General features: G+C 48.5%; 1 protein-coding gene across 11 annotated transcripts in view; it reads left to right on the top strand.

Moving 5' to 3' along the window:
• Positions 1-29: 29 nt before the first annotated feature.
• Positions 30-26180, top strand: part of PACS2 (phosphofurin acidic cluster sorting protein 2) — an 82745-nt gene continuing 56594 nt past the window's right edge. For 9 of the 11 annotated variants that reach the window (XM_080406757.1, XM_080406761.1, XM_080406760.1 and 6 more), the window contains exon 1: positions 30-447. In XM_080406757.1, the coding sequence (XP_080262883.1) occupies positions 320-447 (128 nt within the window). In that variant the 5' untranslated portion in view covers positions 30-319. Of the gene's footprint in view, positions 448-1141; positions 1285-26180 lie in introns of all 11 variants that reach the window. The other 2 variants (XM_080406765.1, XM_080406756.1) reach the window with 2 other exon arrangements.

The following is a 26180-nucleotide window of genomic DNA, read 5'->3' as shown; positions in this document are numbered from 1 at the left end:
GCCGCGGCTGGGGGCCGGAGGGCTGCCGGGAACCAGGCACCAGCACGCTGCCATCCTGGCCACGCCCCCTCCGCAGCACCACGCCCCCTCCCCACTGGAGCCCCGCCCCCTCGGAAAACCACGCCCGCACTCTAAAGCCACGCCCCCATCCCCTCCCTAACCAATGGCCCCGCCCCATCGAGAGACCCTCCCGGGAGGCACTTGAGGCCCGCCCCTCGGAGCCCCGCCCCCCCGCACGTGACACTCCCCCCGCCGGGGCGGGGCGGTGGCGCAGGCGGCAGCGGCGGCGGCCCGGTGGGCGCGCGCCAGGCCGGCAGCCATGGCGGCGGCGGCAGAACGGAGCCGCCTCAGCTTCCCGGGCGGTGCCGGGGCCCTGGGGCGGCCCGTGCCTATGAACCTCTTCGCCACTTGGGAGATCGACGGCTCCAGCCCTAGCTGCGTCCCCAGGTAACGGCGGGCGGACCACTCCCCTCCAGCGGGCAGCCCCCGGCGCATCGCCGCTGGATGCGGGCCTCCGGCGGTGGGAGACCCCCGCCCAGCCGCGAGGCCTCGCGGGCTGCCCTCTCGATCCCGCTTTCCCCTACAGCTTTGCGGTCCTTCCCTCAGTATGAGGGTCCCTTCCCTCCGCTTTCGGGTGTCCCACCCTTCCCCGTTACACAGCGGTGGGCAGGATTCCCCCGACCCCTCCGGGGGGCTCTGGGGTGGGGAGGGTGCAGGGACCCCCCAGCCCTAAAAAAGGATGGCGGGGAGCTTAAGCTGCTGTCCTCTGTCAGCCCTGCGAGGGAGTCACCTCACGGGGGGAGAGTGCCGCCCCTCCCCAAAATAACCTGGTGGGAGGGGGTGTCGGCGGTCGGGTTTGGGGGCCCTTCCCGGCCCGGGTTGTGCCCCCCGAGCCCCCCCGTTCCCTGTGGGCTGTCCCGTTAACGTGCCTTGGCCTGGTAAATGCCCCGCTCCCGGCTGCCCGGGTGGGCACCGGTTTCTCTCCAGCTGGCGTTTCACCCGCTCCCAGGCTCGAATCTTTCCCCGCCTCTGGTGTGCATTTGGGTGCCTATAAACGCGCGGGTGAGATCCCTGCCTGTGCTTTTTTTAGCCCACATGGGAGGGATCCCTTTTAATTTTTATAAAACTTGTGCTTTTCAAGTCTGGCTTTAACAGAACGCCTCTGAGGATTTAAACGTGCTGAAGATGAATCTTTGAAGAGCTCCTCTTTCTCTTTTCTTTTTAATGGGAATGCAGCAAGTGAGCAAAAAGGGAACAGAGCCATCGGGCTGACCTCACAGGAATGTAAGGCTTTGCAAGCTTTACAACCCCCCCAAATCCCTCAGTCTTCTGCGCCATCCAGATAGCAGGTTGGACTTGATGGCCATGCCCCTGTCTTATAGGGCTAGCGGCTTGCTGTGGGGCTAGGAACTATCTTAGCTTACACGTTACCCACAGTCGTAGGGCTTTGACGTTGTGGGCAGGAAGATAGTGTGGGGCAGAGGAGAACCCGAGTCCTGCAGTTGCAGATGGTCTTATCTGTGCTGAGAGTGCTTTGGAGTTCTGTCGGGCAGCGACTTTCTCCACTTGTGTGTTGCTTAGCCTTCCTTCTCCGCAGCGGGAGGTCTTGGAAGGGGACTAGCACCGAGGGGAATGTGCCCCTCTTCAAGGAAACCTTTTGCTGGGGAAGGAGTTGCCTTCATGGGAGAAGCTGGAGGGCGGTTGGTGCACTTGGAATTTTTGCAGCAGGTTCCAGTGCGATTCACATTGACCCTGGTGGTGTACAGAGGACACGGAGGCCCCTCTTGTAACGCTGTTTTGAAAACTGTTCTCTCCATTGCACCCTTGACTACAGGAGGGCAGTTGGGTTCCCATCTCATGCAACCTGGTAGCAGTGGCTATTAAACTGAAAAAAACAAACGTCCATCGCTGTCAAGGACTTTTAGTTCTGCATTACCATTTGTGCTGATAGTTGCAGATCTGAAAATGTGCTCACAACTAGCTTGCTCGTTTGCAGATCTGTAGATGACCAGAAAATGCAGTGTAAGGACACTGGCCCTGCCTTGATGTGGTAAGGGATGGGGTGCATCTGCACAGGACTTGGCATTTAGGCTGGGGCCTGGGTGCTTGAACTGTGGTGGGCAGCAGATTGCAGGCAGCTGGTCGAGGTGCCTGCAGGAATCTGGTGATGCAAAGGACACATGGGTATCTGGGCAGGTGGGGCAGAACTGGGGCTTGAAGAGGGAAGTTTTGGAATTACTGAAGCAAGGGATGGTGAAAGCACTGATTGCATGCTGTGGGGCCTGAGGCATCGATGAGAGAACTGGGGCAATTGGGACCTTCTAGGAACATAAGCTTTTGTACGAGGGAGTTTGTGTGTAGCAGTGGGTCCCTCTGGTTTCAGCCCTGTTGTTGCTGTCGCCTTTGCTTGCCGTTCCTGGCTACCCTTTTCTCGTAGAGCCGGGGTGGGGAATAAGCAGACATGCAGCTGCCGCATCTGCTGCTGCTGACCAAATTAGCAGGTCTTGCCAGAGCCCCCCTGGACGCAGGCTGCCCCGCGTGGGCTGGGCAAGCGTGCGGGGGCTGCGCACGGGGTGCAGCGTATGGCAGACCTGCAGCCGTAGCTGTGGCTGCCAAGTGTTTTTACTTAATTTGAAGTGAAGTCAGGAGCAGCCGAGGTTGCAGCTTCTGCAGCGGTGTTAGCCCGCTAGCACGGTGAGGTGTGTGCTATGCTGCATGTGCTGGGCAAACACTGAATTCTGTAGCAGCAGTGGGGGGGATGGGGGGCAGAGCCTGGACGCTCAGTTCTGTTTCTAATCATTTAACATCGTGTCTTGTGACTGGGTCAATGTTTTGCATTTCATTACAGGCTCTGCCACAAACCTCTGTCAGAGAACGCAGGAGTTTGAAAACCTTTAAGTCATACTACTGCTTCTGTATTTTAAGTTATTGTAACGATTTTTCCTGTGGCACAGCAGCATTTAAGATTCTTTGTGTTAAAGCGAGAGAGACTGCGATGGAAAGTGTTCTGTGGGGAAAACAATATTCAAAACGAGCTTGTTGTTCAAGCAGAGATCTGTTGGGACATGAAAGGAGGATGTGGAGGAGAGTGGGCCATGGTGTGTGGTCGAGTACTATGGAACTGTCTTGGGCTCTCCTGAGGTTTCCACAAGTTCCCCTTGGGGTTTCTGTTGAACAGGACAGGCCTTCCTAGTTGAGAAGGCTTGAACTTGGCAGAAAGGCAGAGGATTCATGGAAAAGGGGCATGTGTTTGGGGAAGGAGTGTTGTTTCCTTCCCTTTTCTCTTTGGTACAATAAATCTTACCCCATTTCTAAGCTGTTTCTGCTGCAGTGAGCTGGAGCAGGAGGGGCTGGGTGGAAGCAGTGCCTGGAGCGGGCTGTGCCTGCATTGCCCCGTGTCGTGTGGGTGGGTGTTGAGGTGGAGGGCCTCATGCGGAGGTGGTGTGTGCTTCCCAGATGATGGCTGAGAACTGGGCTGTGGGAGGGAGATCCCTAAAGCACTGCTCTTCCACACAACTCTTCTTTGGCGGGTGATTTACTGAGAGCCCGTTTGGCTTGGGTGGGGTGTCAGTAAAATCTGGAAGGCTGCCTTGGTGCGTCCGTGGAGTTTCCTTGTGTGAAAAGGCTGTGTCTAAACTTAGGAAGAATAATAGTGAGGAGTCATAGCCTTGTTCTGCCATTGTGTGTTTTGAGTGAAACACAAGGTTCGGTGGTGTTCTGCACTGGTGCTGGTTTCCCTTTCTCTTCCGCCATTTGCAGAAATGATTGTCTGATTCCTTTCTTCAGCACATGTAGCTCCTGAGGGTTTTGACCATAGTCCTGAAATGCAAGTACTTTCTTTTAGTCATCCCAGAAACGTGACTCAAACTGTCTCACTATCTGGGCGTAACCGCTACATACCAGAAGGGAGAGATGCCTACCTTTTTCTGCTGTTTCTTCTGTGCATTGAAATGTTTTCCTTTGAGGAACGTTACATTACATAAAGTTCTCCCTACCACCTGTAAAAACTGAGAGTGACCTTTCTGCTGCATGACTGTGAGAGAATCAACACTTTTTCCCTCAGTTTCCTCACACTGAAAAGTAAGAATTATTCTGTGGATTATTTTTTTTCTTCTTTCCAATCTCTTGATGAAGCTGTGGGTCTGAATGGCAGGATGTAGTGCCATCGCATCCTGAAGGAGCCTCATGAGGAGGCAGCACCATGGGGAGGCTGTCTAGAGAAAGAGCGGTTTTGGGGGCAAAGTTTTGTTGGAAGGGGGTCTGCTGGAGCAAGAGAACGTGAGAGTCAGTGCTCCCATTCAGAATGGGTTTCATTCTACGCTACTGCCTTGTCACATCCTTGAAAAAGTTCCTGCAAAGCTTTGAACTGTAAAGTGGAGTGTATTCAGAGCAAACCGCATATGGGGTGGGAGTGGGCCTGGTGTCCCATGCAGATACAAAGGAAGCCTGTGGAATAGACCAAGGAAAAGACAGTGCTGGGGATCTGAGGTTGTTTACTGGGCACTGCCTGAGTATTGCATGTGTTGGCTTGCCTCTGTAGCCTGCCTGCTGGTTGAGGAAACATGAAGGGAGTCCACACACATCCCCTGGACTTGAACAGGAGGTTGCTGGTGCAGGGATGTTACTGCTCAGCGTGCTGCGGGATGGCCTCGAAGCATGTGAACTTTCACACCAGCCCTGGTGTGGACATCCCCAGGGGCAGTGGGAACTCATTGGAGTGAGGCTGTGGATTCACAGCAGCCAAGTGGATCCTAACAGTTTGCCCATGCCCCAGGGCTCCTCTCCCTGTGCCAGCGCCTATCTTCTTCCTCTGATGTATCTTGCTGCCTGTCGGTTAATGAGTTGCAGTGGTTTGCAAAGAGGTCTGCGACCATGTAAAGGTAATGGCATGGGTGTGTGATCGGGGGGATGCAGTGAGGTCTGCTGGGGCATGGAGCCACTGCAGCAATCTGCATGTTTGCATCTCTGTGTGGTGTTAATTCCCTTTCCCAGACTCCGGCTGAGGGGGTTGTGACCTGCGTCAAGTCCACGGCTGGCTGTTCTCTGTGAGAGTTTGCTGCAGATGTGCTTGGAAGGGAGAGCCTTTGCCCCTTGGTATGAAGGATGTGTGCCTACGCTGGGGACGGGAACTTCTCTGGGCCAGTGAGAGCGTGTCCTGGCCTGGCTTCAGCAATGGCAACTATGTGCCATATCGGCAGAAAGGTAGACAGATTGCTAGAATAATTATTATGATCAGGTGATGCTACATAATTAAAAATGCTGATTAATTCAAATAGGGGGAGATGTTAACTTAAATGTATCTTCACCTCCTGATCTACTGGTATGCTATCATTTAGGAGAGAACTCTTGTTTGTTAGGATAACTGCTGGCACATTCATTGGGAGCTGACTGTAGATTTTCAGTACATTTGGAACTAGAAAAATGTCTAATTACTCAGATGACTAGGTACGTTTCAGAAGTGCTTATTTGGAGGCTTTGTTTTGACTTTGAATAGCATGGAATGCCTAACATTTTACCACTGAAGGAAATTGAATACAAATGAGTGCACAGGACAGGCTTTAAAAAAACCCCCACCATTAAGGTGTTGTTGAACATCTGAGATGCATGAAGGAAAGCATCCACAAATGAGCGATGGAGGTGAAATGCTTGGAGTAAAGTGCAGTGGCTTAAACCAACCCCTTTATTCTTAGAGCCAGGAGATCCTGTTTCTCCTCCTTAGTTTTGTGGAAGAGATCAAGACTGAAATGACATTATTTTCGGCAAGATCAGATGATCCCTTAGTGCTCCCCGTGTAAATCCTATTGCAGCAGTTACTAAGTTTGTCACTTTGTATGATACTATTGAATGTAATTTGGACTCTTGTATTCAGTGGAAAAAATGTTCTGTCTAGAAGCCGAGTGGTTTGTTGGGATCAAAGATCCAGTTAGACCTATTATATCTTTTACATCATGTAAGCTTCACCTTACAGCTGATGTAAGGTGAAGCTTGTGCGTGTCAAGAACAGTTCTGCAAAAGTCTTAAAATCTCAAAGTTGCTAGTAAAAGGATATTGGATGGGATTGTACATGGTGTTCATCTGGATGTTTTGCACTTGCCCGTTGCAGAAGGGCGCTGGTTCCTTGCCTTCCAGGAAGGAAGGAAAGGGCTGCTCTTCCGAAGGGTCTCCTTGCCTTCCACCGAGTGAAGGTGCCCAAGGGACCTTCCCCTCGTGTTCCCTGGCAGTCTGGCCTGTGCTCTGGCAGCCCTGCATGGCCGGAGGCAACCTGCAGCTGCTTGTCCAGGAAATAAAAGCTCTATCGAATGGAGCCATTGATACTCCACCTTTCATCAGCTCTGAGCAGGCAGGTGATTTCTGTGGCAAGCTTGTGGCTGTATCAAATTAGCTATGAAATGATTTGCATAATAGATTAATCAACCAGCAACAAAACATCCCTCTTTACTGCCAAGAAAAGAAAAGCAACAACTCAGCTGTTACAAGAGGCCATTATGTTCCTTGCAACCCTTAATCTTTCTTTTTCCAAGAGCACTTCATGTTTTGGCCTTGCGCAGGAAGCTGGCCTGCTCGCTGGCTTTATTTGCGTCACATCTTGGCAGCTTTTTCTCATTCTTTTGGGCCAAATTTTGCCACCGTTATGGTGACCTTTTCGGGAGGGTGTTTCCTATGGAATTGGTGGCTGGCTGCCAAACGACTCCTTATTGCCAGGTCCTCCATTAGCCTTCGCCTTTCCATTAACTTATTAAGAGAGTGAAATTCCTCTGGGCCCCTTGTGCTCCTTCAGAACTGCCCCATTTCTGCGGGAAGTTGGGGAGCAGGGAGGCTCAGAGAGCATGTAACTGTGAGCGGGCAGGAACTGGATACTGTATTTTATTTTTCCTGTGCTTCTGCCTCCCTGTAATCCAGCCAGATGAATTTCCTAAGCTGTATGGTTCTCCTGTGGCTCCAGATGTGTGTCTTTGCTTGGTCGAAGAGTGCCACCTCCCAAACAGTGCTGGGGAGTGTTAGCCTGGATGGATCCTAATGTGCAGATTATAAGAGGCTTAACTGCCTAATTGAATGTGATAGCGTGAAGCTCCTCTCATGGTGAGGTTTAATTGGATTATGGTACTGTACAGCAACGTGGAGGCTTGCAGGGCGTGCAGCCAGCTGCACAAGGAGAGAGTAGATCCTGGCTAATCACTCGTTTGTTTAAAACAATGAATTGCCTAGACGGCTCTGATGGGTATGCTGCAGCCAGTAGCTCTGGAGCAGGGATTCCTTAAAAATGAGGGTGGTTGGTGACTACTGCACATGTAGGCCCTGTCCTTGGATCAGTGCAACTGTAGTAGAGGGTCTGCAGATCTGCCTGGTGAGCCCGAGTCTGGGGGAAGGAGGAGGAGATGAGCTCCATGTGTTTGGAAAAGTAGATGCATGGGTTCTCTGGTTGCATGCTGGAGTCCGGAACCCGTTTCCTCCTCTAGAACCGCTTCAGCCTTTCCTGCAGCGCTTTGCATGGCTGTCACTTGGTATGAGCTGTGCCTTACTTCTGAGACAGCCCGACTGTTTCTTTTCATCTGGCAGCTGCAAGTCTGCAGGGCAGTCTGGCTTCCAGTGCTGTTTCTTGCAGGGCTATAACTGTTCTTGATCAGGAGCTCAAGTGCCGATGTTGGACCTCCCCTGCTCCAGTGGGAAAGCATTAAAGTGTGTAGCAAAAATAAAGATCAGAGCAAGCTTGCGTGCTGTGAGGTTTGCTTTGTGGAGGCTCTCATGGATGTAAACTAGAGCTGAGGTCTGCAAGCCAGAAAGGGTGCTGCTGTTTGCTTGGCTTGGGGTGGTGCATGGCGCCTGCTGCACCTTTGCAGCACCTGTGTTTTGGGTGCAGCTCCTGCAGGCTGGGTGGAAGTTGCTGTCTGCCTGAACTGCCAAGTGGCCGTTCTTGGGGGAGATTTTGCACTGAAAACTGAAACTGAGTGTTTGTTTTACTGATATTTCAAAAGAGTTTGAAATCTGCATGGTTGCTCAGATCTTATTTCAGAAGAGTTGTCAAGGAAAATAGCATTTGTTCTCCTGTAAGCAGGCAGATTAGCATAAAATATCAACTTTGATGTTGTGCACAATGTGTGCTGTGCGGTCTCTGTACTGGTTTGGAGAGCTAACTGTTTGTCTCAGATGTTTGAACGTGTTGGGAAATGCCCCCAAGGACAGTGTGTGTCATTTGGGTGTCATTTGGGCAGGGAAGAGCACCCGGACACTGGGCAGTTTTGATCAAAACTCGCCCTGTTTCCCGCAGTGATTCATCCGAATTGTACTAAAGTTAAATAAATAAATGTGATCGCTTTGCTGTTGCTGGGAAATGGTAGTTTACCACCTTTTCCCCAGTGCTTTAAGATGTGTGGGACTTTCCCCCTCAAGGTCTTGTTTGGTCGGAAGATAAACCAACTCCCCTCTCTGTCTCATTCACCTTTTTGGCAGTCGGGTGCTCTGGAGCTTGTGGGAGGTTAGTGGAAGGGAGTAGAGAAGAGGGAACACTGTTGTTTAACCAAAACCTGCACAGCTTGCAGGTCCTCCTGGGCCTTGGGGAGGTAGTTTTCTTTCGTTCTAAAAAGGAACAAACATGGCAATCCAGGATGGTTTTTTTTTCAGTGTGTGTTGCTGGGGCTGGAGAGAAGTGCTGGTTTGAAGATGTGAGGGTGTAAAGGTGGAGGAGGGATCAAGTGCGTGCCTGTGTGCAGGGTGAGGTGAAACATGTTTTCACTGATGAGCAAAGCACTTTGTTTTGCTGCTAAAAATCTGAAGAAAGACACTGTCTCCTTTCATCAGACCCCTTTGCTTTAAGCTTGACTATAAAAATCCTTTCCTGCTCTTTATTTTTCTACAAAGCTACAAAGTGTGAGGGCTGGGAGGTGTTTCTCGCTGCTGGTAAGTAAATATCATGTGCAGGAGAGAGATTTCTAAAGGGGTCTTCACCTCTGCAGGGAGACGCATGGAGGGCTGCAAATGGAGACATGGGAAAACCACAGAGCTCCTGACGTGGTTCTGGCCTGTGTTTCAAGGGTTTCTCGTGCAGGGCACTCATTAATGACCAAAATGAGCTGCAGTTTGCACATGTGCCTGTCCAACACATGTTTCTCAACAGGCACTAGGCCAGATCTAGATATAGAGCAGAGAATAACCCCTGTCGAGAGATTCTTAGGAAGCCTTATCTATATATAGTCTATAGAAGTCTGTATCCCCTTTCTGCTGAGAGCACAATCTCCGCCTGGGGAATGTGGTTAATGCAGATAGACCCCAGCTTCTGAGAACCAGGCAGAGGTCCACAAGTGTCACATCTGCCGTGTCCTGTGTGAGTGGTCCCCAACATGTCCTGGCTCCTGCTGCGGTGGGTTGCAGGGGGAATTCTCTGCCGAGGGACCCAGCTGCGCTGCCCTGTGCCGTGACTGTGCCACTGTGGCAAGCTGGTGACATGCTCCTGCAGTCAGCTAGGCTTATATGCAGGAGCATGCAGCAGCCGTTGGCCAGAGGGGACAACTGCGAAGGCTGAGGCACATTGTTCGTTCAGAACTGATGGTGGCTGCGCCTTCAGAGCACATTGGTCTGTTGGGAGTTCTCTTTAAAGCGGTGAGATTGTAACTTGACAATGACTTATCATGAAGCAGCTATTGTAGGATTTTTAAACCAGTGCAATTCCCTTTCTTGCAGCTGCTTATCAGGGCATACCGTGAGAGGAACCTGCACAGCCATGCTGCTGCTTCTGGATGAGAAACAATTTGCAGTGCTCAGCCCACCTGCTTTGTCCTAATGCAGGGGGGGCGGGGGGAAGGAAGTCTAGTAGGTGGCTTAGATCAGAAGTGGAACCTCACAGTCAAGGTGGACCAGGCTGCCCTTTCACACAGCAGTGTGGTCTCCTATCAGTTTATGTATGGGTGCAGTTTCACGATTAGGATGTCTGAGGCCATTCCCAGCCAAGCCTTCCTTTCCATATATTATGCTACTTTTTCCAACTGGTGCACCACCAGGTCTCACAGTGGTCCTGGAAGCTGCTGAGGGCCAGCTGCAGAGGAGCACAGCCTTCTCTTTACCGCAGAGAGTTTGCTGTCTACCTACTGTTTTTGCAGTGCATCCTGAAACTGGAGAACTGAGAGTCTGGGGGGCTTTATACCAGCTTAAAATGTCAGTCTGTGAATAGTTTGTGAGGTTCTGTTGGACCTGCTGGAGGCATGGCTTCTCTTTGGATGCATTTGGCTCTGGGATTGTGGGTCTCGGTCTGTGTTTTCAAAAGGGCAGCCCCGTTTTTCATGCTGGAGAGGCTGATACCTCTCTCTTGTCTTTTAGGGAGCTGGTCTGGCAGCGTAACTCTTAACCCTGTTCAGGCAGGAATCTTGACAAGAAGTGCTCTGCCTTTCCTAAGCCCATGAAAGTCGTAGGGCTGTTGGAGGACATCTCCTCGCACATGTTTTTACAAATATAGCAGGATCATTTGAGGTCACTCAGTCTTGAGTTTCTTCGGGGAGAGCACACTTCAGCTGGAGGCTGTGCCAGAGCTAGATTTGACTGCCTCTGGAGGGGCTGCTCTGAAAATGAGTGTCTGTAACGTGGGGTCTAATCTCAAGATAATGCTGCAAACTTACCAGTTCATCAGATACGTGTGCAGTCTTTATTTCACCTTGTCACACGTGTCCTGATTTCACTGCTGCCTCAATCATGTGAACTCTATGGTTTGTAACGGGGACACGGACATTACCATTCACAGCCCATTTCCCGGCCATGGGGAGCCAGCATCAGTGCTCTTGTATCTTTTTAATGTTCCATCTGTGCAGTGGGTAGTTGTGGATGTAAGACACACGCATTTACCAGTCCCTGCCTGTTACAGCAAAGCTCCAATAGCTCGGTCACTGAAGAACTCTTTCTCAGATGTACGTGGAGCTGTGTGCTCTTCAGGTAAGGTTATAGCCAGCTTTTGCCAGCTCCTTTAAGGCTGATGGGTCTGGTGGTTCTTTGCAACCTACCTGCTTAAGCTGCTGTCTGCCAGCACCTTCTGCCTTGTGCCAGTGCAAGCGCTTGAGAGTTCACATGGTAAAGCAGACCAGGGCAGGATTTGGAGGGTGGAGGTGAGGAGGTGGGTTGGGTTTTAGTTGGACCAGTTCTCTGCTGTGCTTTGCTGTGTGATGGTCCAAATGGTTGTGCAGGCAGAGTGTGGAGATGAGGACAAATCGGGTAGCCCATTTAATCTAGTGCTGCTGCTGCTGTAAAGTCATGAAGTGGAAGCAGTAAGTGGTTCTGCGTGCTTCCAGTGCATGCACCACATTTCTAATTTAGCAGACCTTCTCTTTAGGCTGGAGAAATGACTCTTAGTGACTGTGAGAGGAGAAGTCCAGCCCCTTGTTTAGAGGCTTGTGTTTTAGCTGCATGCTGGAAGCCCTGGGTGGTCCAAAGTTTTGTGTGTGTTCTCCAGCTCAGAGCTACGGAGTAGGTCAAGGGGAAGAGATGGTTGGGGTGGAGGTGGTCTTTCCTTCATTTGGGCTGTAAGGGGAGCTCTCTGGTGGGAAGGTTTTGGGAGCTAGACTTTTTGCAAGGAGATTGTCAGACAGGCGCTTTCTAACTTGAATAATTGACAGTGTAACCAAAGCTACTGGAGATTGTTGGGGATGTAATTGAATCTTTCACACCGATTCTTATGCAAATTCTAACATGTGCTCCTGGTTTCTAATGGGACACCTACAAATACAACTGGCTTCATTCAGAACTCTGCATCCATGCACAGGATCTTTAATTGCTAATGACTTTATAGTAAGAGCATGAGTTGCAGAGCTGTATCTGTAACAATTTCTCAGTGCTGCTTTCACCTGTACACGTGAAGTTTCCCCATAGATTTTTACGTAAGTGCCCTCTGGATGTTCTGGCGCATGGTTCGATGTGTTTGGTGCTGAAACTGTCTATTGCCATACTGCTCTGGTTCAGTAACAAAATAAGCTTAAACTGCCTCAGTGCTGTTTTCTTTAATGTGTTGGGACTTGTTGAAAGTAAATTAAATGACCTTGAGTTCTGCAGAAAATAATTTGGTGTATTTAACACTGAGTACAAATAATCTTAAGTTTCTACTCAGTAAGTCTATAACAGTGAGCTGATGAGCACATTTGATAAGTATTATCTTGGGCTGCTGGGGGAGACTGATGTCTGCAACCTCCTGGTGTAGCTTCAAAATTAAGCTTGTTGTTTTCATAAATGTGCCACGTGGTAGTGGAGTAGTTGGTCAAAACCATGTGGGCTTAATTTCTCTAAAATAATAACAGCCTAGAAATGTTTGTTTATGTACAAAATATTCAGCCAGTGACTGTAAGCATTTCCATGTTTCTACAAGGCACGAAGGTAATTACATAATAAGCAAAGATTCATATGGCTTAACTTACCTCCCATCTGGCATTAGTTAAATTGGTGTTTTCATCTGCATGACCTCTTGGGGTGGGTAGAAATGATGAAAATAGAAAACGTGGCTGAAAAAGACCTTCCTAGGTCACCTAGCCCTTGCAAAGGCTGGAGCAGCTCCACTGAACAACCCCTGACAGCACCTTAGGGGGTGCAACAATCCTCCCACTGCCATGGTCCACGTTACTTGGTAGGTATTGCAGGAGCTTTAAAATAGTTGGTTTTAGATGACTGAGGCGTTGCCAGTCCTTCATCCGGTCCTTCCCCAGTGTATAAATTTATATTCAGACTAAATAGATTAACTACAGCAGGAAGAGCTTCCTTCTTAAAAGAAAGCTATTGTTAGAGTATCACTTACCATAATTCTAATCCTGCTCTCCTCCCATGGCCCTTTCCACCCTTCCATCTGCCTGCTGATGTACAGTTTGTAGGGTCTGTTCAGAGGTCCTTGGGCCTGTCCTGCAGCCATCCTCTGTGGTCTCTTCCTCTTGGGAGGGCAGTTTTCAGTGTCAAAAAGGATCCTTCCAAAACGTCCCCTTTCCTTTCATGAAAATATACCTGCATGCTTTCTACCTGGTAGAAAGATGATATGCTGCTTTCCCGATCAAGTTGCACCCACTGCCTTAAAATGAAGGATTTGCAAGGAAAGCTGAGAACTGCAAGAACTGTATCATATATATTTCATGTTGCTAGTGGCTTGCTAGGGGCTGAACTCCCTTTTATTTGCTCTTCTACCTCTTCCCTGTGCTGTGCCTGAGAGCGTGCCAGAATTTAAGGTGCTCCAATTTCTCTTTCAGGCTGGCGGGATCTGTATCTTCTTTCTGTCAGGATTCTGCTTTATTTTGCTTAATAGAGTTGAAGACCATTAATGCAGGCTTTGTCCTTGCCTCACAAATAGACTTTAAGTGTCTCCAGGTACTTGAATGAGCTTTGCCTGCTCATGTTCAGTCCCAGTGAGGATCTGAGACAGCTGTTTGCAGATACCAAAGCAGATCAGAGGATTTTTTTTCCTCCCAACATGTAGCATGTAGCCCCTCAAGTGTAAAGCTGCTCACTGAGACAAAATTCTGGTGATTCTTTACCCTTGGCCCATGGGGATGTGCTGGAGGATCAGAAGCCCTGGCCAGTGCTTAGCTCAAGCAAGCAGGTAGTGTTTTTTCCAGGGAGAAGGGATTTCAGAGGTGGATTTTCTCAATTCAGCCTTTGGTCAGCATGCTCCTGTTTTTCTGATATGTAAATGACAGGTCCTGCTGAGTGTCCTTAGAAAACCATTTATAATAAGCTTTTGCTGTTCGTTCAATTGTTTCCTTGTTCCAGGATCGTAACCTAAATGTACATGCAGCCTGGCAGTGCTAAGTGGTTCTGTTTATGTTCCTGCTGCACCTGCATTCAAGGCCAGCTTTCTAGTGCTGGTCCCTTGCTGTGCACATGTTGAGTGCAAAGTGCTCCACTCTTCTTGATGCCCTTGCATAGATGCCGATGGTACCATGTGTTGAAGATGCATCTGCCTTGTTGTAGAGGAATTATAGAGGAATGAGGGCAGGTTAATTAATGTTGATAATATACAGCTGTGGGCTGGCTTCAGGGGTGGTGGGTTGGTTGATGTGGATAAGGTGCAGCTGTGGCTGGTTCCTGCTAAGTAGTTAAATAGCTCTAAGGGGTAGGGAAGAGGAGCACTGGATGAAGAGAGACCTGGAGGGAGCAGAGAGAGGAGAGTGCCCTGGAGGTTGGAGAGATTGGGAGAAGCACAGGGCCTGGATGAGGAGAGCCTGGCTGGAAGAGGAGCCCGAGAAAGAATCTGGATGCAGCAGAGGCAAGAAGCAGGGTGGACCGGCCTGAAGAGGATGAAGAAACAGCATGGCCAGTAGATGAACTGTTGAAACCTTGTGGGGGATTGGTGGCTGTGCCGGGGCAAGGCGCGGGAACTACTTATTGAAGTTAACCTGGTACAGGGTGGTAAAAGCCTTGTTGCAGCCGGCTAGTTTTGAGAGCGCTGCGGCACCTTGTCTGTGTTAGGATGCTTTAGTTTGCTTTGCAGCATTGTTCTCCTGCAGGTCCAAGTAACCTGGCTCCTAGTGTTTCTGCCTTTGTACAGCACTAACATTCAAGGGGATCTCTGGATCAAAAAACTTGTTGCACCCAGGTGCTTGAGTACAGGCTCTGGTCCAGAGCTGGGTTGTGAGTAGGTTTAGCCTGACCTCACCAAAGTCCCAGCTGCGTACTGCCTCCCGTGTTCTTGCGGTATTTATTTCTCCCCTGGCTTCTCTCAGCATTGCCACAAGCCACTGTTGTGGTTTTGAGCTGCGAAAGCAATATGTAGCGCTTGGCTTCTCAGCAGACTTGGAGTCAGCGCACACTTCCCTGTAGAATGGGTCACGGTAAAACTATCTGGTGAATATTAGTAAAGCCATACGGTTCTTCACAGGGCTTCTAGGGAGGCGGGGGGGAGAAGTGCTTTGCACCTTGTGTGCTTTTCAGTGCTGTGTAAATGACTCTGGCACTAAAGCAAGTAACTCCGCAGGCGTCCTGCTTTGCTTAGCTTTGACTAGCAGTGTGCTGGATGCTGGGCAGGAGTTTGTGCGAGGCTGCCACCACGGTGAGCTCTCAAAGGTAGTCCTCTGTTTAGGACAACCGTTCAGATGGTTTTGCTCTGCGTTTCTTTGCTTCCACTAGGTTGTCCCGTTTCTCTCTGGTGGTGGTCAGATTTGCTGATGGTTCATATTTTAGCTGGGAAAAATGCCCCTTGTTGGGATTTTGGTATGTCTGTATACAATCAAAAATGTTGAGTGGGTTGGGAATAGCTTCTAGCAAAGTTGTATCAGTTTCTTGGAGCTCTTTTGTTCAGTAGAAATTCCTTTCTTTTCTCTCCCCCTTCCCATCCCCCTGACAGCCCACCCCTTTTCTGCAAGGACATGCTGAGGTATAATTCACAACAATGTGACTGAAGTGAAATATGCACAGCTGCAAATGCATTTTAAATGATACTTCATTGTTAAGGCATCTCTCTGAACAGGTTTGCAGTTCCAGTAGCCAAGTAGTCAGAATGTGGTAACAAAGAGGATTTTGTTGAAAACACTTGACTTTGATTTTTATCAAGCTCTGGGAATGTTTTGGCCACTTGTAACTTTTGAGTGCAGATAGGAACTATCTGGAACAGGGTAGATCCATGGTGGGGAAATATGTTCAATGTGTTCCCGAGGAAAAGGGATGTTTTCCTTTGCTCTCCCCACACTGTATTGTGGAAATCATGTGTCCTTTATTATACTCCAGCTGACATATTAAACAAAAGTTCTGTTGAAGTTTGAAGCATCAAGTATTCAGTCTTGCATGCTGCAGCTCTCCTCTACGTTCCCAGCGACTGGAGAAATTTTGCAACTCTTTCCTCTTCAGATCCATCAGACTTGATGGTTTTTGTGATTTCTTGCTTTTTATGGTGCATAACAAAACCCAGCAACTGGAAACTGCAAGCATGTATTCTGTCACAGTCACTATGGCCCAGTGGTGCCAGGATTTAGTGTGGGGCTGACTGAATCACAGTTATAGCAAGAGCTAACATCTGTTTATAGGTAAGTTGAAATAGTTTTTTTGACATCCAGGACATCACAGAAGGCTTGTACCAGTTTAAAGGCAGAATATGGTGTAGCTTAGTGTGAACAGTTCTCTAATCTCTGGAAATTCAAGAGTTCATCTTGTCTCCCACAGTTCCTGGCCCTTGAACAGTGAATTCAGGCTCCTTCTCTAGCTTTTGTTTCTCTGTTTTCTGTCCTCTGCCAGCAGACTGCTGCTGCTCCTGCTGACAGTCTCCTGGGCCATGTTGGCTTCAAAATTACCACCAGATTTTCCAAGCTATTGCATGAGTAACTTTGGGCTTTTCTGCTGTGGGTGAATTCACACTCTCCACCAGCCCTCCAAGAGGACCTGCTCTGACCAGGAGCTAATCTGTGTTTGAGATCAGTCATGGGGGGCATGTGCCTCTAGTGTTCTTGCTGATTCAGGTGTGAAAACAGAAAAATTACTTAGTAATTTGTAATTATATGAACATTCATGTTTGGTCAGGATTCTTATGTGTGTAACGTGAAAAACTCTTTGTGGAACAGTTGCAGCATGCACTCTCCTTGGCTCCAGGGTTTCTTTTCAGCCAGTTTCAAGGTGCTTGCTGTGAGCTCTTGAGTTGACCTTTGCTTCACAGTGGTGGAAATGAAGGCTCAAAATAAACAGCTGGGGAGCGGTAGCAAATCTGTGCTGGCTCTTTAGAGAGCTCAGGCTTGCCAGGATTATGGGAGCCCCAAAAACACTTCTCTTGTTCTCTTGCTCTCTGTAGGGAAATAGGATTTCTTCAGAGCCATGGATTTGACTGCAAACCGTGGGCTGGGAGACTTTTTGCAAACTGCGTGCAAGATCTTAAAATGGGAAGTTTATTCTACTATTTGTAAGATGTGAAAAGGTAGGGATGGCCCCCGTCTTCAGTTTAAGTACCCCAGCTCCAAAGGAAAGAAAAGAGCATGAGTGATGGTGGATTTGTATTGCCCTGTAACAGATGGGCACAGAGGAGGGGATTTCATGTTTTACAGATAATTTTTTGCATCATCCTTCTAAATGTCAGCTCAATCTGCCAGATGTGGGACATTCCACAGCTTTTGAAAATGCAGTGTTTAGTAGATCATTTGCCTATTAGTGTATTTGAGACTACTGGTGAAAAATCTCAACAGTCAAACCCATATAATTATGTAAGTACAATTCATGTATGACTAACCATAGGCCCCAATGCTAAGTTTGACGTGCTTGGTATTAGCTGTAGTCATGTGGTGAAAATGAGAGGTTGAGTGAGGGCATAAAACTAAAGATAAATCTCATTCTTACGGTTGAAAAAATGTTGTGGTACTTATCCCTGTCTCATACCCACTGATGATCCTCAACTGTTTCTGTGACAGAAATGCTCTTTAACAGCCTGAGTACATGCCCCTGGTTTCAGGATGCTCCTTGCTTACCTATAAACAGGAGCACTGACCACAAAATGATGATAATACCTATTCCTTGCTCTTAGCATCACTGTCATATTAGTGTTAGCTGATTGCATCAGGCAAAGGTCTTAAAAGGGAGTGTTTTCAGGGAGCTGAGACTGGTCTGGCTGTAGAGTTTGGTCTCCGTGAGTGATCTAATGGTGTGATCCTGTTTGCAAATGGAGTAACTCTGTCTTAATGCTGAATAGGCTCCTCGGTAATCCCTCCCGGCAGTGAACCTTAATATCCTGCTGAGGAAGAGCTGCCGTGCATCCAGCCTCTGCTTGTTCATGCCTCATTTACCCCTCTCTGCTTATTCGGTAGAGCATCTACAGTTTGTTTTGATATATCTGGGTTCAACAGGAACTCGTAAGCCTGATGAAAGGTGGTGGGGACTGAATGGATTATAGTTGTTATAAATCACTTTTTGTTTTATTGCTTATATTCAACATAAAAAAATCTTACAGTGCTCTGGAACAAGTTCTAAGCCGTGAAGACTGGCATCTTAGAGCACCTTGTGTCTATCACAGCTTACTGTTTTGCTATTTTACACGGTCACCGATATTTTAATAAATATTCTTGACAAATTGAACTAATAAATTCAGGCGCTTGGTTTGCTTTATTGCTCCCTTATTGCTTTGAGGAATGAAATATCACCAGCAATGATGCTGAAGAAATGTAATATCTAAATAATATTGAATCTCTGCTTGCCAGCTCAACTTCTGACAGCTGCTGAAGAGGTTTAGAGTATTAAGGAAATACAAATGCTTCTCCGGAGCAAATCGGAGCATTCTGTCTGTCACTGTGAGTGTTTGGCACTGGTAGTTCTTTTGAACTCCTTTAGTAAAAATTGTGGTTCTTTTTTTCCCTGATAAATTTAAAGGTGATGTAAGCTTTCAGAGAGAGGGCGAGCAAAGTCTGAGTTGCCAGGTTTTCTCCCTTCTCCATGAGAAATGCAGTGAAATCTCAGTCACACAGGGTTTTTACAGAGAAGAAAACAAATAGAAAACTTTGTGCTATTTCCAAACAAGTGCTTTCTTTTTTAGTAGCGGCTCTTTAAACTAGAGCATAGAGAGTATATTTAGATGTGAAGGATTGGGGTGGGGGGAGGACATTTGTAAAGTGCTGTTGAGAGACGTTTTGAGATCATCTGGAGACGGGAATTTCCCTAAAGGAAGCTGATTTTATTGAGAGGGGATCAGAAGCCTCTGAAAAGCCCAGCTGTTTGCAGCCCTACTGCAGGGTCTGGAAAAGCATCTCCTGGCCGTCCCCCAGGCTGTACGGGCAGCCCCACGGTGTGTGTTCCTTCCTGCCCAGGTATCCCCGCAGAGCAGCGGGGACAGGTTTCATGCAGGGTTTGTCAATACAAAACCTGTGGCTGTTTCACTGCAGAGTAACCGCCATGGGTCAGCTTTAAAGACTGCAAGAGATCCCAGTTTCTGTTCATCGGTGCAGTTTTGGTGGGTTCTGTAGTTTTCATGGTCTTGGCGGAGAGCTTGTGTTGTGCTTGACAGGCTAGGCGCTGCACTCTGTCTCAGCCTTTTCAGTCCAGTTTGGCTGGTTTTGGAAGTTAAAAGTATTGCTTCTGGTTACTGCTGAAGGTCCATCCCTGGCAGTAGTGGTGGTAGTTTTACTTCAGCCATCTCATTCTTGCATCAGCCTGGGTAATGCAGTTAACTATTGGGCTTTTAGAATCTTACTAGATCCCTTACTCCTGTTCTTTGGTGATTTCCTTCCCAGCTTATCTGTGAGCACTCCAGCAGTCAGTGTGCGAATGAGCAAGCGCTGCTCAGAATATTTGATGGAAGAAACACAAGGCATAGGTGCCAGAGCACAGTGAGGCTTCAACAAAAGGCATCAAGAAGCATTTCTCTCCTTGCAGGGTGTTGAATGCTTTCACATTTTCAGGCCTTTTGTGACCACTGTTAATATTGCAGAACTCCTCCCAGTTTGCCCCTTCCTTTCTGGGGAGACAAATCTGCAAGAGATAGTACATTTCAGCTTCTTTACCCTTGATATTTTGTTCCAGTTTGAGGGATGTTAACCGGTGTTTCCAGTGTGTTTAATGCTGAATAGAGTCCCATAGCTGTAGTGGCAGGATCTGGAGTTCTTTGTGAATTATATTTAGCGCTTATGGAGGCTGCTTTGTCAGCTTTGTGTTGTTGCCTCGTAAAAACTGGCACCATTCAAATCTAAATAAATGCTTCTGGGAAAGAAGAGCCTTCCTTTTATAACTATTCTAATGTGTTTGATTTTAAGCATCCTTTGAGCTGTGGCCAGAGACCAAATCAGTTGTCAGCATTGTAGTCCCCGTTTGAAGCACCTGTGCACAAGATGAGCTGGTGGTGCTGGGGGGCTCAGAGGAGCTTGGTGCGTGTGTGCCACTGTCAGAGCAGGCAGCTGAGGGGCTGTGAGTGTTACATGGGGTGTTGGATCCAGCTGCAGAAATAGCTCTTTGTGGAGCTGGTGGTTCTCCTGACCTTCCTTCCGACCTGCTGTTGAATACGTTAGGGTTTGGAGTTGCAACTTTCCCTTTGCTGCTCCTTCCCTGTAGTTCAAGTTGCTAGTGCTGTACTTTTGGAACACCTGCATACTGGAAAGAAATCACACTTTGGGGTGCTGAATAGTTCACCTGTGCTTGAGGCATGATGAGAGTCGTGCAGAAATAATATGTTTTTAACTTAGCTAATGAATTTTGATATTTCTTTGACTTGTCATTCCATTTACCTCTGGAGTCAGTGAAGGGGGGAGCTGGCATTAAACATGGGGCAATTAAAGGACCAGTGTAGACCGTCGGCTCTGTGAGGTATTGGGGTGGCTGGCTGCACATGCCAATGTAGAAGAAGGCCAGAATGGCAGGCTTGGACAGACTTACTGCAATGAGAACAGCGCTGGGATCTGTGAAGTGTTCTTCTAGTCTGAAAGCGGGCCCGCCAGCGAGATGCTTTGCATATTTGATTGCTGTGCTGGCTAATACCAAACGTACCATCAAAGTTCACAGAATGTTTTTTGCTGCTGCTGTCTGCTCTGTCTTTACCCTTACAGGACATTTTGAGTTCTCGGTGAAAAAGCAAACAGCCATTTGGGCTCTAAATGATGCCTGTGTGGTTCTTCCATCTTGTTTATTTTGGGCCATATTGTGAACTTCATACACAAAACCCTGTTATTCTGGCACCTGATGCAAATGTTTTAAATCAAGGTTACAGAATGATGGTCTGTTAGGAGTGGGCCACCTGCCCTGACTTTGCTGCCTTGGGTCCAGATGGGTCAGCAAAGGGAAAGCAAGCTTAAGCACAAAGCCCCATCTCCAAAACTCCTTTGAAACCGCCCCTACAACAGTTTTCAGAAAGTCTATTTATTCGGAGTGGTATAAGTTTCAGAGAAGCACCAAGTCTTATTATATGCCATCAGGATCCTGGCTTTGACTGAGAGGGCCATGTGTCTGACTTGCTTGTGAACTGGGAGCGTTTGAAAATGGTTGAGTGAGAAGTAATTTGGTGTGACCCATGATGTGAGCCTGTCTGGTCTCAGGAGCGACAGGCTGTTCAGCTCACCTCTGCATCACAAGGTGTCGTGGAAGCTATTTGAAGTGGGGAGAAATAAGGCATAGAGACAGTAAATTGTTCATGCCCTGAGAGCAGGCTTGGATTTGGGTACGCCAAGAAGCCATCTGTTTGTCCTTGACTGCTTTCTTAGCTGGAGGCTTCCCAGTCCTGATTTCTTACGATGAAGAGATCGTAGTGACAGTTAACCCAAGCAGAACTGAGCTCTTCATTACAAGCTCTTCTGACATAGGCCTGAAGTCAAGGCTCCTGTCGGCATAGTTTTTTCCTCTTGATAGGAGCCTTTGGCAGATTTACAGACAGAGGGGAAGATCAGGGTCTTGGCCTCTAATGATTTGCAAGCCTTGCTGTGGCTGGGACTGCGGTGTCTCCCTGGGGTACCAAGTGGCTAACAAGAATGTGCCGAGAGCACAGCACCAGGTGGCACGGCAGCAAGCTCTCACTGTGGGCTCTTCAGCAGCTGGAACGAAAAGCAGAATAGCGCTTAGCATTTTGAAAGCAGTTGAGCGCAAGAGAGCTTGGAGACCTGTGCTTCCTACTATCAAAAAGAGAATCCTAAATACTAAACCAGACTGGCTGGTGCAGGACCACCCTCTGAACGTGCCTGCGCTCAGATGCATGCTGGTTCCTCGTGGCCAAGCACATACAGGCTTTGGATGGGGCAGGGGAAGCGGTGCTTTGGAGACCAGAGTTCTTCACGCTGCTGTGAAGGGAGATTTGCCATCAGACTGCTCTGGAGGGGAGTGAGGAGGAGCAAGCAGGCTGTCAGAGGACCTGGTCTTATTTGTTGCGTGGCTGAGGGGAGCTGGTCACGTGTGGGCTGTGACATCCCTAGTTGCTGTGGTGATGTTACAGCTCCCAACCTGATGCTGCTGCCACTGCGTTTGGGCATGCTGTGCTCAGGGCTGAGGCATGGATGTGGTGGAGGATAGGAGAGGGGAGAGAGAGTGAGGGTTATCATCCAGACAAGGCCATGCTGGAGAAAACAATGTGCCACGAGGCATTTTCTTTAACCCTTTTGTCTTACCTGCTGGTGCCTGTAACAGAGCTAGCTAAGGCTGCAAGGATTTCCTGGGGTGTGTGCTGGCTTTGTTCCTGCAGCCAGCTCGGGAGGGGGATGCTGGCTCGGACGGAGGCAGAGATGTGCTGCTCGGTGCTTTGCGGCAAGCTGCGGCCAGATTAAGGAAGCCTTTAGCTCTGATGGTCCTTCTCATCTGCTGGCTACTTTGTGCAGCTCCCACTATTCCCAGAGGGCTCAGGGGCAGATGGGAATGGCAGGCAGGGAGAGCGTTCCTGTAGCATGCCTGGAATAGCCGATCCCTGTGATCAGCCTGCTGTGTGACAAGTGCTGCTGTCTGGGGTAGGGGGCCAGCAGGGAGAAGGCAGGTTGCATAAGGCGGGCATGCATGGGAGGGGGAGGGCTGCTGGATTTGTTCCAGCTGTGAAGGTCTCTCCTCTTCATCCCCTACTCCCCAGTCTGGTTTTGCATTCCTCCTCCCAGACTCCCCTTTTGCGTTGGGGCACGGTTTGTTTGCTCAGTTGTGTCCATGCTCTTGCACCAATCTGTAAGGCTTGTGGTGGGAGCTGCCCTCCACCCTGGCTGGCTCACGTAAGCTTAGTGGGTTGTGCCTTTATTTTCTTGCTGGCTTGCTGAGAAGTGAAGCCCTGGGTACAGAAATGGCTTGACCAGCCCGCTTCCTAAAGGCTCCCCCTCCCTGACATGTGCTACTTTGAGTGCTCTCGTTAGATGCTCAGATGGGAGACTGGCATTTTACTGCTGTGAGGCTTTCTGGGTGGGAGGCTGTACTGCAGTGCCGTGGGTGTCTTGTGCAGGCATGTTAGACCCCCAGCTTCTACTGGCCTTCGGTCAGATGGATGTGGCTGTGCCTGGTCTGTCTCCATCTTGCTGCTTGTTCCTTGGTGGTGGTGCCTCTGGTTACTCCAGCTAACTGCTAAATTAATACAGCAAATATCAGATGTGTTTATGTCATCTGTAATACAGAAAATGTAACACTGATGGTCTGTCGAAGGAGCCTTAACCATGAATTGGCTTTTCATTATTTGCTGACTTTAGTCTTTAAAGCTAATAAAACACCTTCTTATTGCCTCAGAACTTTGAAAACATTGCTCGAACCTAATCCACCAGTACCATAGGCTCTTTCATTGGTGCTCGCTTTGGTGTCAGGGTGCCATGCAGTCCTGATGTTTTGGATGCTGGCTTTGAAAGAGGCAAGCCAGCAGCAGCGTATTTAACTAGGCTTGTGCTTGGCTTTGCAGGCAGCATGCAGGTGAATTTGCCTAACTCCTTTGCATTCCATTGCCTGCCTGAGAAACAGACCTAATCCCTGCTTCATGGTTTTTGGTTGTTATCCACAACCCCCCATCACCCTGCAAAGGGATTTGAAACCATCAAAATGAAGAGCGAGAAGCCAAACGTATAGCAGCATGTGCAAGAACTGAGATCCTGACTGAGGCTGACAGATGTGTGCAGAGCTGCTTCTGCTCTCACTGAAACGATTTCTTAAAGGGTGAGAAAGCTGCTGTTTCTTGGTAGCACAGTTCAGAGCATGTACCTGGAAGCGTGTTGTTGGTGACAGGCTGATTTGCTGTTACCCGGTGTGACTTGAATACGTCAGGTCTCAGCCAGGTAGTCGGAACATGGTGTGACACGACTGCCAGCTTTGCTACCCGAAGAGTATGTGGAGCTGCGGAGATATGGCTTTAACCCCTGAGGGTTTTACCAGCATTGCTGCGCCTCAGTAGGGCTCTTTCCAGACTGCTGAAGTGCTAAAACATGAGAAGTGCCAACGGAATATGTAAACCCTTATGTTTTGTGAGCCGGTTATTTGGCTTTCAGGGATCCTTATCCCTTCCTGCCTGGGTGAGTCCCCTAGAGCCAGCCAGCAATGCCTTGTCCCACTGGAGGAAGACCCGTTTCAGCATTTTTGAACTGATACATTGGGTGGGAGTATCTAAGCTCACACGCGCTTTAATCTTTGGTCATGTTAACTGCATGCTGCTCCTCAAATAGCAAATGTGCCCATGCAGAATTCCAGGATCTTTTAAAAATCATGCAGGTCTGCAGAATTTTGACACCCCCACCCCTTTGGCGTGCTCAGTTTGGGGCAGGTAGTATATTTGAAGTGAGCAGGAGTGTATTCCAGCTGTAAAAGAAAAGAGTCGGGCTGTGCATGTGTGTCCTTGTGACACCTTGGGTAGAGCCTGTTGCATAAAATAAGCTGCCATCCTCTTGCCTGTCTGAACAAGACCTGCTTGCTACAGCATTTCTATGGATCTTGGTCTCTAGAGTCCTAAGAGCTTAATTCTCTCTGTTAGTGCTGGGAAGAGGATTTCAGGATCCTTGAGAACAAGAACAATGAAAATACTTGCTCTGCAATTGTTTCCTGGCTTCTTAAAGCTTACTTGAATGGATCCGTAGGCAGAACATCTGGCTAAATGTTGCTGTTTAGCTTGGTGGCAAGTGTGAAGGAAGGAGAAGTAAGCAGAGGCTGATACAGGACTGTTATGTTTCTTTGCTAGTTACTCAGGTTATGTTTCTGGAATGACAAAATGGGAGCGCTTGACCTCTGCCACCTCATTTAATTTCTTCTTGCCATGGAGCTTACCTGAGAATGGGAGTGAGATTAGATCATTCTGAGGGAATTAACTCAGAGGCTCTGGAAGGTGAAGAAGCACCTTGCCTGTGGCTTCTACCATTGCTACCCTTGCCCAGAGGCCCCGGTCTCGATGCTTAAGTGACATTAGTAGGACAGCTCTTCTCCCCTTTCTTCCTGAGCTAACTCTCCTAGGCCAGGACGGAGCCCTGCCTTTAGCACGTAAGTGCAGCAGTGAGTACATCTATGTGGTCCTTTCTTCCTGGGCTTGTGCGAAGCAGGTGTAAGGAACTGCATGCGCAGTTGGTTGGCCATGCTCTGCATGCGTTCATACCTTACTTAAGCAGCTGTCTCTGAAAAATGCTGTGCAGGCCTTCTCGCTCCGGCCTCTCCTGCGCAGATGCTGCTGCAGCTATGTGCAGAATGGCTCTGTTTGTCTGGGCAAGCGGGTGTGTAGGCGGGCGTCCCCCTCCACTTCAAGTGGCATGTGATTTATTTTGGGACTGACTTGGGTTTAAAGTGTCAGCAAAACTCTCGAAGTTCAGGTTGAAAGCATCGAGGTAGGAAGCTGCTTGCTGTCCTGAAATGCCAAAATAACTTGGGTGAGGTGAAACTGTCCAGTTATCAAATGGGTATCGATACCTTCCTTAGCGCCATTGGCTGACTGGGATTTACAGACCTCAGAGGAGAGCGCTCCTGGCATGAAACGTTTCTCTAGGAACAATGTCTTCACAGCTTTCTTGGACAAAGGGTATCTGTGTAATGAGCTAGTCTTCCTGCCCCAGCTCCCATCTTGGACGTGGAATCCCCTGTAGGTGTGGGTGCATCTGTTATTGTTCTCGACTTCTATGGGGCTTAATTAAAATACAGGTCTTTAATTTTTAATGTTTCCTTCCTGTTGATTTGACTGTCTCTGTGTGAGCGAGGTCTCAGTGCAATTACTGTGCTCCCTGTGGAGAAACAGACATTTAATTCAGTGAGGCAGACTCTTTCTTGGAGAGGGTTTATTTTCCTGATCTTCCTATTTAGAGGGATGCAAAACATCCAGTGAGTAAAGAATGCAACACTTTATTTGGTCGTTCTGGACATGTTTGCTGGATCTTGGTTACCAAAATGTTATGTTCTTTGCAGATAGCTGCCTCTTTGAACAAATTGTGCTGAGTAACTTCATCATGAACAACTTCCATTAGCAGGACGAGTCAAAACTATTGGGTCAGGTCCAGGTTTTCTCTTTAAAACTGTGTTCTTGCAGCAGTGATGTAAAAAGATGAAGAGTTTTATTCTTGTAGAACACATTAAGCTGTCTCATGATTTGTTAACCTGAGAATGGGGTCAGGCAAGTACCTTGTGCCTCCTCGCCATGGGGGGGACATGTGTGACTGGAGGGGGGTGCAAGCTCCTCGGCAGACACTGCCTGCTGCTGTGTGGGACACAACTGTGCTTCTAGCGGGGAGATCTACTATGAACCTTCAGAAAAGGGTGGAAATCTTGGCTCTCACATTTCCATTGCCCTTATTTAACGCTGCTTCGGCTAACTTAGGGGTTTTGCTACCTTAACTCCCCACGTGCAACACAGGTCACTGCTGAAACAAACATGCAAAGAA

Source organism: Falco punctatus (assembly GCF_963210335.1).
Source record: "Falco punctatus genome assembly, chromosome: 11".
NCBI classification, from domain to species: domain Eukaryota; kingdom Metazoa; phylum Chordata; class Aves; order Falconiformes; family Falconidae; genus Falco; species Falco punctatus.
This window is presented reverse-complemented; position numbering and strand designations above follow the sequence as displayed.